The following is an 11,491-nucleotide window of genomic DNA, read 5'->3' as shown; positions in this document are numbered from 1 at the left end:
AAAACAATTTTATGTTTACAATAAATCCAATTCAAGAATTTGCATCATTTAACTTTTTGAGGGTTCTCCATCTGTCCTTCAGGTTGACATTTGTTCGATCCTTGAAGGAGTAGTACGCCTTTATCTTGCTCCAGTTGCCCTCCCCAAATTTTTTCACCCCCTCTTTCAACTTCTGTGTCTCGATGTCAGTCCACATCTGCAATACAACAGGAACTTTAGCGCTTTGCTACAATGAATTAAAGTCTGGAATAGGTACCATCACAATCACAACTCATTTAGACGTCTACATTACAAAAAGGACCTAATTGTCTGGCTGTCTAGGGTCCCAGTAAACCATTGTCAAAGGTGGCACAATTGATTTGTGATTAGACATTTTTTTTTCGTCTTGATATGCTTACCCTCTTCCTGTGGCTTGAATATGAAATGCTGCTCTCCTGCAATCCTTTGGGAAGAAATAAAATACATCAATTCAAGAGTAAGATTCAGAGATGAATTATAATTGAGGAAATCTTACCACTGTTAGATTTAGAGTTAAAATGCACATCTTCGTCGCTCCATGTCTCCTTGCTCTCTTTTGCATCATGGAACAATTTTTTCCTGTGAACAGCAGCAGTCTCTTAAGTGCAACTAAAAACTAGTCACACTTGCATCAATTAATTTGAGCTAATTCTAAATTGATATGGAGGAAGAAACAAATGTGCAGTATACAGTGCAGTACATTTTGTGGAGTATTTTACAATGGGGTATTTCATTGAAGCTGCCAGTGTAATCTTTACTAACCATTTGGATGTGGCAGGATCTTTGACTTGTGCGGAGTCCTTGTGAGGAGTGGAGCTCGTTGGAGGTAACGCATTGGGAGAGCTGCCCACTGACGAATCTGTGATGCACGTTTCATCTGCATCATCTAGAGTCCTGTGTAAATAAATGATGTTGCCCGATGTCAATTATTGAATATTCAAACAAAATACTCAGAGCTTTGTATTCTGACTGACTGATGTTTTACTGAGGAGTGCCGGCCTTTAGTGTATCTGCAGTGGAGGTTAGTAAGAGGCAGAGAGATCTTTTGGGTCATGCATTGCAAAATGAGGATAACTGTTTAAATTGTTGGTGTTTCTGCATGACAATACATACATCTTTGGAGATCACTTATGTATGTTTTTCAATTACCTGCCAGGTGTGTACTTCTAGAGAAATGAAAGAATGCAATCTATGATCACAATTAGCCTATAAGGCACCTGGATAAACATAGCCGTGACAGCATCCACCGTGGGCTGCAGCTAGTCATTTTTACCAGCATAAAAAGAGTGGCTTTAAATTTACCGATAAAAGCTAAAAAGGTGAGAGACTGATATGAAACCCTAATTAAATGGGATATATCTACCGTGTCCCATGTAAGTAAACAAACATCAAATTTCTAACCTCAGGCCTGCGTGACAGGATGTCCAAGAGTTTAAATCGAGGCAACTGAACTGGACTTTTTTTGAAGCCATTTTGCCACTCCCCCAGCAGAACTGATAGGATGTTGGACTTACCTTTTCGAACTGCTGGATGTTTTAGGAATTTCCTCATCACAAGCACTAGAAGGATTTTCCTCACTGTCTGTCAAAGCCCTGCATGACAAAACAAGCAGTTTTTTATGCCATACGCCCACTGAGGACACAGGACCACAATTAGTGTAGCCATATGAAATACAAAAACTTTATGTACACTACAACTCGAAAAATCGGACACACCTTCTCATTCAATTTTTTTAGCTAGTGTACAGACAGTATTAGACAGAATCAAAGAAAATCCTTTCAAACAATATTATGTACCTGCTGCAAGCTCGTCTGGGGCGCTTTCGTATGGGTGTGGCAACTTCTTCACCTATTAAAGGGCACTGCAGGTCTTTTTCATTGAATGCAGCCTGCGTCTGTGGTGGCGTTTCTATTCTGACTTCAGTCTCCAGGTCCTGAGAACATTCTGTATTCTGACTGTCTGGTTCGCTCACCAGCTTTGCCAAGGTGTAAAGCTGCATGGTCCTCTTCACAGTAGGGGTCTGTGAAGAAGAACCTGCCAGCGCTTGTGTGATAGCATCTGTTTGTGGTGGGTGGTCTGCTAGAGAAGCTTCCATGGGGCTACTAGAATCCCTCTGAAATAGTCCTTCCGGCTCAGAGGACAGGTTGGTGCCACTTTTAGGATCAAGGGAGAGACGCAAGCAAATATCTTCTCCTTCATTCTCCTCTGTATCCACTTCTTCCTCCAACTCAGAAAATGTAATGCCATCTGAACCTGCAGCCAGGGCTTTATAGGCTGCTTCTAGTCTGGTCCTCTGGATAAGTGATTGTTTACTGAAAGTTCACACACACACAAGAAATAACTGTTGAACAAATGAAATTCGGGAATAAGAAGGGTGCACATTTAAAGCTCTTTAAATTGAGGCCAATGTGGAAGATTAAGAGGTAAAAATGTGCCAAAGGACATAACAAAACCTTGTGTTTTATTTTAAATGTATTGATAAGCTAATCTGAAATAAACAGAGAACTTACCATGGTCCACACTGGGCTGTGTTAACTTGTGGACTGGAAGGTGGGCTGGGCTCAGCTTGTGCATCTGCTGAGCTGTTGTCTTGGTCTGCAAGTCTTTCATCAATAAGATGTTTTGCAGCCTGATAAACATACACAAAACCAAACACATAGCATGTACTTCATTTTTAAATGTTTTGATAGATTAAGTTTTATCCAATACTCTTTATACACACCTTTTGGAGAAACGTAGGACTGAGTGGACATATCCTCTGACAGAAGGCCAGCATTTCCTCTCTGAACTGTTGGAAGTTGATCTGTTCGATGACCTTATGCATTCTACTCTTCTGTTTGATAAGACCCATGAATATAGCTTTCTATAGGAAAAGGAAACATTCAGTGAGATGAGATTCAAGTCAAAACTGCTTCAATGATGTAAAAAAAATAAAATCTGATCAACATGAATGTAGTAAGAAACAGAAAAGGAGTCATTGAACTCACCTTGCCAACCATCGGTTTGGGAAAGTGTTTGTTGAGGACCTCTTTTGCTCTATCAAAATTTCTGTCTTTAATAAAAAGCCCCACAATCTGAAGACATAAATTAATTTGTTAATCAATTCTGATAAAACTTTGTAGAAGTTTGCCCATGTATTCATCCTCTGCCAACAACATGTGTGCTCACAACGACACAATGAGTTCTAATATTGTGACCATAGCTGTTGACTTTATGCAAGTAGGTGTAATGGTCAGACTGTATGAGTCTAAATAAAGCATTTACCATCTCTTTAATTGAAGTGCACACATTCTCAAAGTCCTTGTGTGGGATACTGCAATCCTGGCTCATACTTTCCAGCAACATTAGGGCTGACTCCAGATGAGTTACTGGGGGATCAGGCTCAACTGGCAAAGCTGTAGATATACAAAACAGTATTCACTGTAGGTAACAGATGTGTGCTGAAGTACTGACTAAAGTACTGAAAGCTGTGGATTAGCTATACGTTTCTGCAAAAGGATTTATATGAATGTATCTAACACATTGCTTAATGTGTTGTTAAATTAAACATTAGTACAAATGTAACTGAAATATACCACAATGACTCTCGTAATGTTATTCTCACCAAGTTTGTCACCATCGTTTATCAGAGAGAGGAAGTCTAGCACTTGTATCTTTGTAAACATGGGCTCTGTTTTTTCCACAGGACGGGCCAAAACACCTGCAAAACAAACAAATAAACCTCATATCGATTAACAAATAAAATTAGACTTTTATTTCATAAATAATTAGTGTTGCTCTATTTATCTCCCAGTGTTATTAGTGTTTGTCTGGACATAGGTTGTTTTGTTGTGATTGTCAAGTTTCTGTTTGCTGTCTTTCCAAAGTTAAAAGCTTTAATTAGTATAAATGCGTAAATCTGTGTTGGATATAAAAATATTACAGTGGTCATTCGTACATCTAGGTGTAGAGACGTCCTTACAAACTCTCCATCACATGTTTCCTTGACCTCCTGACATTTCCCAGCTATTAAAACATTTGGACCAAAACAAACACGGGTCAGAGTTCACTCAGTGGTTTCACAGCACTTTAACCCGGAACATGCCGAAGACATATATTCAGTTCACATAATAACCGCTCTGCAAAGTTTTAATGTCGCTTTCTATGTCCAGACAAACAGCACAACCAGAAAGGCGCCAGTATTTGCAAAGCTTTGAGGACTGTTAGATGCGATGAGACGGCGAAAATGTGTTACTTACGGTCGAGGGCAAGCTTAATAGCACAGAAGTCTTCGTGTTTTCCTGTTTGAAGAAACTCCAACGCCAGATTTAAGTAATAATCAACCACCCATCGGTTCACAACTGACTCGACTTCGGCTGCCGCCATGTTTACGTCAACATAAGTAGAAAGGGCGGGGAAAAGCTTAAGTCAGGAAGAAAGAGAAAATGCTCTTTATTCTCTCAGTTTAGCTTTGCAGGCAGCGGTCCCTTCTGTGACTACATCGACTGTTGTAAAATGTAATCAATATTGATACGCTATGGTTAAAATTAAACAAAACCCTGACTGAACACAGTATGAACTGTCACAATTACAGAGCGAAGAAGCAACGCTTTTTAAAGAGCAGTACCTGAAAGTCCTTGCTCAGGGAAGCATTAAACACGAAGCCACTCTTTGAGCATGGCAGCGTACGGAGGGAGACGAATTCTAATGAGTTGTAGGGCCATTGTAAGAAAACCAATACTGCTTAAAATTTAACAGAAAAAAACTCACAAATTTGCCAAAAAAATCTCTGCAAAAAGAAGTTTGTATCCGTTGTTCTTGGAATCACGTCGCGTTTCCAAGACGTCATCTTTATAAAAAATGCCCACAAGTGACTTAATAGATACAGTACCTGTTTTTAAATAAATGTAATAGTTTAACCATGACTGATAAAACATATCTTAGTGTAATATCTGTAGCCCTTTTTTTCTAAAAAAACCCCCCAATAATAATAATAATAATAATAATAATAATAATAATAATAATAATAATAATAATAATAAAACTGATCAGTGTTTATCACTCGGTGCCTCAAACAGGGCAATGTGCTTTTGTGAATACCAGTACTGGATAAATGTATTGTCTAGCTGCAGCTCCTTCAGCATCCATCAGGATGCAGCCGACAATGACACATTGTCTTTTGCTGCAAAAACTTTTGTAAGTCTTTGCAACACACCCGTTCCTGTCTCTCAAAACTATTGTGCTCCTTAGTACGATGGACACTCTGGAAGATGTTTTTCCATCTTTTATAAAGCCATCCATCCTCTTAAAATAGGAGTCCATGACGTTCTTTGGCGTGAGTGACCATGTCAAGCTCGTGCCAATAGTTGTGAAGAGTTCACAGAGGCATTCCTGTGACTCTTTGGCCCTGTATGCCTCTACTCTGAAGTACTGTGGCCAGTTTGTTTTGAGGGCGTAGCAATGTATTTCTCTACTTGGTGGTTACTGTCTAAACTCTTGTCTAGTTTGGGTCTTACTGGACAGTGGGATTTTTAAATCTTTTGTCACCAGTTGGTATCATACATGAATCAACCGCAACTGAGTTACTAAAGTTTTTTAGTTCTTTTACACTTTTTATATCTAACCACATGGTGGCGCTAACAGTTTTGTTAGTATTTAAGTATATACATCTGGAAAATATTTTCACAAAGTTTCAGCTGTATAGCATGGTTACTTTTTGAGTTGCACATTTGTAATTACTATGTTGTCAGATTGTCCCATAGATGACCATTAAAAAAAAGAAATCACTATATAAATCATATAAAATCAGTTTTTTATAAAGTCATAGCAAGGGTGTCATCACATTCAGACACACTTTAGTTTTGAAAACATGTTTTTAGCTTTAAAGCTGTAGGAGGTGCAGCACGTTAAAAAGTGGGGGGAAGAAAATATAATAATAAAGATTAAGAAGATAAAGAATAATAAACGATTTTTAGAGTGTGATTGCTCTGCAGTGAAACAACAGCTGAGGAATGAGCAGCAGGTAACTGCTTTTGTATGGCCAGATTATGTGAGATTAATATTACCTTTGCTGTCTAGGTCTAATAAAAAAATAAAAATAATAAAAGCCTGAAATCTAAATTCATTCTGGACAGTTTTGTTTCAAATAAATAAATAAAATAAAAGGTACCTGTAAGCCTTCCTGCCTGTGTTGATAGTTGCAGTTTGACCAGGAGATGACAGCATTTATTCAAGTATAACGTAGGTCTACAAATTCATTGTATTCGCTGAAGTCAGAGCTCCATCTATATATTTAATTTATCCGATCTGGATAATTTTTCATCTTAAACACCCATCTTCCTCATCCCCCAGTCTTTTACATCCAGTCTTCAAAAGGATGTAAAAGTCCTTCAACAAAAACCTCTTGACTGAGGCCAAATTCAAATCACTATATTTTCCTTTCTTTATCATTTTGCAGTTTTATTTCTGTTTATCTGTTCCTTTGTGTCCTTGTAGGGTGTTTGAAGAATACCAGAAATACCTCTCATTGACTGGCTGTTTGGACACGAGGATTACTGTTTCATTATGGTCAGACAATAACATACCAGTGGGAGGCCCAGACACAGCAGCAGAGGAACAAGGACAGACATGGTGTAAACTTTATGTGTCAACGTGACAGACCCTTACCCACCAGCTGAGTCTGCACAGACCCACACTTCTGCTTCAAGCATCCGGCTGAAATCATTTTTAAGCCAAAGCACAGCAGAGGTTTACACCTGCACCTGCTTAGTGTCCTCAGCTGTCAAAAATTCTACCATGAAAAACGATAAAATCTTATTTCAGTAAATAACTTCTCTTTCTTTATCTTGAGGAAGAGCCTGAAGGTGTCGCATCAGGTGAAGACTGAGGGTCATTGCACAAGATTAAATCCAATTTCCTGCATCAGGCTGACAGCTTTTGGGCTTGGAGTGTTGTCCTGGAGGAAGAGCATTTCTCCTGCAGCTTCCACCAGCAGCACTGCTTCTGTTCTTTTGTTAATCCTTACTTCTCCTCAGCTGTGGACTCTGGGTTTCACTTGTTTCCACTCTGATTAAAAATAGTGACTCAAATGTCATCAATGTTACAAATGCCTGAAGAAATATCTCAGAATCTCAGATCTACAGATTGTATCTTTCTTGTGCTTTGTTTCAGGATCAACAAGTGCCAGGACTGCACTGACACTTTGGTCACAGTTTGTTGTGGATGACTGCGTGGACACATTCTTAGACTCCCAGCTCTGTGGAAATCTACCTATGTCTCTGACTTCCTGCCTGAGAATCTTTCAGACTCTCTCAGCTCTGTTACTCTGAATTTACTGCCATGTCCTCATGGACCTCGTTGGGTGATTATTAACACTGTGTACTACACTATTCCCTGTATTAAGGCTCAGTCAATCTCATGAAGATTGCCGAGCACCCTACGTGTGCCAGCCTACACTTGTCAATGATTTGCTAATGACCACTCCTCCGCTACCTACTAACACATTGCATTGTGATGTCAGACAAACTGCCAAAAAGGCTGGACGGAGACTAGCATACAAAAATGGACACCGACAGTGTGTAGACTGTGTGTGAAGAGAGCACGGCAAGCACCCAGCAGCAGAAACAAGTCTGCGCCCCTGGATACAATCATTAATGATGACATTGTTTTTCCAGATGTCACACATTAGACTGTTTATTGCCAAACAGCGCCTACTAATGTGAGAATCTGTTCCTTTTTTTGTGTCTGACCACAGCTCCACTGCAGACTTGTTCTCGGTCTCTAATAACAGTATTAAAAAAGTACAAACTTGACAGAACCCACACTTTTTCTTCTACAGAGAGCAGACTATACTTTGAAAATGAAAGGCATGTGCTTCAAAGAGATAGAGTCAAGGTGCTAAAGATTTGACTGGTGAAATGTGTTGATGCTGTTGCTGAACTGTTATCTTGTCAGAGAGTGGGCGCTGCGACTCAGAGGGATTACAGCAGCCCACACCTCCCTCTGTCTGGTAACCATGATGCATTTATCAAAGAGCTACAGCTTTTCAAGGGATGAGATCACAGCCAATAATCTGTGATGTTTACTGCATAACACAATTTGACCCTGTCACTCAGTCATTCAATCAGCTGTCCTTTGTGTTTCCTCTTTTTTTTTTTACAGGCTTTGGATGTTTCCTTGACGAATCACCATTTCTCACAAAGGTCACAGCCACATTTAGAGAATTAAAGGCAGGGAGAAAAGACAGAGAGGTAATTGGTATTTGGTAGACTGATTAGTGACACATATTCAGCAAAGCACCTGAATACCTGACTAAAGTGACCTTTAGATCTCTTTCTACCTATTAATGACCCTACCCTACTGAATGTGCCCAGTCATGTGTAACCCATTAGGCATTCACTGTTTCAACTGCTGGAGCTGAGAATGATGATGATGATGATGATAATAATAATGTACTTATTTTGTGAGAATTCAGGGATCAGGAGTTATATATAGTTTTTATCAGCAAATAGCTGGAGAGTTATGTAAGGCCACAACATTTATGTATTTGTTGCATTACTTTGGAAAGAAATGGAGCCTGTCCCTCTTAATTTTGTTGTCGTTATGTACAATGACAGTGTGACTGCACAAACTTTTTACAGTGAGTAGGACACATTTTTTTTACCTTAATGTCAGTGTCACTTGACTGAAAGCACGTCAGATGGGGTGAAATGAATGATAGGGTAAAACACACAAGAATTGAAGCTAACAGTACCTGACTATAATTTCAGTCAAGAGAGGAAGGACAGGTCAATCAATTTTGTTTTAGCAGCAGTTTGATTACAATTGTATCCAGGAACCATAACAAAAACTTCCATCACTCTAAACCATTTAATTAGGTGCCATGTAATTATTTAATTGGAACATGAAATCATTTAATTAAATAATTGCACTTTCTTTGTTATTTGCTTCAAAAACAAGCACAAAATAATTTCTGACCAATACTCTGTTGTGTTACTCTGATTCTTGATGAGGGGCATGAATTAAGTGCGACCTTCTCAAAAAGTTTCTGTATAGAAAATCAGTAATATCTGTACCAGTATTCAATGTGCAATATTCAGCTTCTTTTTTGTTTTTTTTTCCAGCCTAATCTAATGTTTTTAGTCAACACTACAGTGAATCCAAACTAATCTATTTCTAAACATCAAATACTTAAATCCCCAAAATGAATGCAAACACAAAAGTGTTTCATGTGTGCACTCTTCAGGTTTTCCTGTATTTGTGTACACATCTCTGTTTCTGTGTGGGTCTGCGAACATTGCTGTTATTAAATCTGTGACCTGAGGGAATCTGACCAATCACAACTCTCCTCTGTGAATAGAACCAAAGGAGCCAGATCGCATCATAAATATCATCCAGGAAGCAATAATACAGTTACAGAAAAATTGAATTTTATTGTTCTTTCTTTTCCTTTGTTCTCCTCCTATTGTCTTCTCAGTCACTTATGGATCTTACAGTTTTTCTGATGTTGAGCAATACAAAGCATGAGACACAATTCACAAACTAAACAAATTTCACAACACAACTCTCCACCTCAGCTGTTTCAAATCAAAGCACAGACAGCATATTAAGACCCACCATACATCAGCTTCATAAAATGAGGGTGCAACACAACACAATAAGATCCCAGTGAACAGAAGACCACAACATTCAGGAGACACAATGACAGATATAATAATCTCATTTGTCAAGCGGATCCCATTGAAAGTCCACTGTAAACCTTTGAAGGATGACACTGCCTGCTCCTGTTCATCTTGTTTCTCACGATGTCACACATGCACGATATGATTTTTTATGGTTTTAATGCCATAAATGATATTTGGTTGTTATCATGTTTGTCACAGACATCTGATTCGCCATAGCAAGTCGAGCTAAAGATGGATGTAAAGAGCTCAAAGCTATCAGGATATCAGTCACCAAGCAAACAAATATTAATGAGATGGAAGATGACCTTTATGTCATCTCATTTAAGAACAAATTTAATTAACCTTACAGGTGAAACTCCATATATGAAGAATTAAGTTTAATTAAAGCTGCAAGCAGTGATGAGCCGGCCCTGCGCTCCTTGTGGCCGGTGGGAGCTGCAGTTGTTTTGTTGCTTTGTTAGCGTACGGCTAGTGCGAAACTCAAAATGGCGACTACCTGTAGGATACCTCCAAGAAACCTTTGTTTGTGTACCAAGGCAACACATCAGTGTACCGATCATAGTACTACAACTACATTTATGTCTGTAGTTGTTACAGGGGGCCATATCTCATTGTAAGGCCCGCTCCTGAGCCAGTTGGCCACAGTGTGGAAAAAAAAATAATAGGGGGACAATTATGGGCAAAATTTGGTGAGTTTTTGAAAATGTTCAGGGGGTCAAAACTGAGATCAAAGCGGCTAGGGAATAAGAACAGTAGTAATGGTTGCGACAAAAACACTATCAGTGCTGGTCCATTGGACCACGCCCGATCTTGGTGACAGAGACATACATGTTCATAGGGGCCGACTGCTGCCAAATGAAATACAATAGGGTTCTTGCACCACTTGGTGCTGAGACCGATCCTGCAGGAGCAGGGGTGTGGAAGCCTGTCACTAATGAAATATTGAGTGTGCATATCTGGTTGTTGGTGGTGAGGTTTTGATCAGACTGAGCTGATTTGCAATATGGTCATGGAGTCATGTTTCAAGTACCGTACTCGGCATACGGTGTTACCAGAGGACACCACAGGACATGTAAGACAGCTACGGGAGGAAAAATGGGTAAAACAGTTACAGTTATTAAATGTTTTTATATTGTTGCAACAACTTTCTTTCTCTGTAAATATAAACTGTCCCACACTAAAGGGGACAATGGTTACATTAAACCTTAGACATTAAGTCAGCTAACCATGTTTACTCCCTTTGAGTGTTTAAGACCATGTATCTACCTCGTCCTTGTATCTCCTGGTGGACAGTTACAGTACAAATCTCCATTTGTTAAATCTTTCCTGTTTGAAGCCTGACCTGCCGTCTCTGTGGTGATACGGTTGCGCCTCTTCTTCACTGGACAATAAATTTCTACTTGTGTTTGTGAACTGCTGGACTTTCTGACCTCTGCCACGAGTCAGACCCAGTAATCACTGCAGTGTCTGACTCTTACAATATGAGCTGAACATGGGATGCAATTATCCTCCTCCACCTTCGGAGGAAATTAAATCCACCCTTTAAAGCAGCTGCTGCAGAAATGGAATCCAAATATCTTTTGCTGCAGCATCTTTATATTAGTAATACTATGCTGCAGTGGTGGCATTATTCCTCACACCCTCATAAAATCAGATGATAATTGAATGGCAGAATCCAGACCTAAGAACATAGGAGTAGATTACAAACTGTTGCATGGTATTTCACTGTGAATTTTGTGTATCAGGTGTGGAGAGAGAAGATCCCTCAAGTGGAAAATAAACATTGATTGAAGGTGGATGTCACAAAGTTT

At 39.2% G+C, this 11,491-nt stretch overlaps 1 protein-coding gene across 1 annotated transcript; it reads right to left on the bottom strand.

Moving 5' to 3' along the window:
- Positions 1–11: 11 nt before the first annotated feature.
- terfa (telomeric repeat binding factor a) lies at positions 12–4,394 on the bottom strand. Its single transcript, XM_028401746.1, has 12 exons — positions 4,257–4,394; positions 3,623–3,718; positions 3,283–3,413; positions 3,006–3,092; positions 2,741–2,881; positions 2,529–2,647; positions 1,815–2,330; positions 1,533–1,610; positions 781–912; positions 515–597; positions 399–442; positions 12–196 (listed from the first exon to the last, which is right to left on the bottom strand). The coding sequence occupies exons 1-12, from the start codon at positions 4,381–4,383 to the stop codon at positions 32–34; spliced, it is 1,719 nt and encodes a 572-aa protein (XP_028257547.1). The 5' UTR covers positions 4,384–4,394; the 3' UTR covers positions 12–31.
- Between the last annotated feature and the right edge of the window lie 7,097 nt (positions 4,395–11,491).

The sequence above is a fragment of the Parambassis ranga genome, chromosome 3, assembly GCF_900634625.1.
Source record: "Parambassis ranga chromosome 3, fParRan2.1, whole genome shotgun sequence".
Lineage (NCBI taxonomy): Eukaryota > Metazoa > Chordata > Actinopteri > Ambassidae > Parambassis > Parambassis ranga.
The sequence above is the reverse complement of the archived record's forward strand: the minus strand, read 5'-3'. Positions and strand labels throughout refer to the sequence as shown.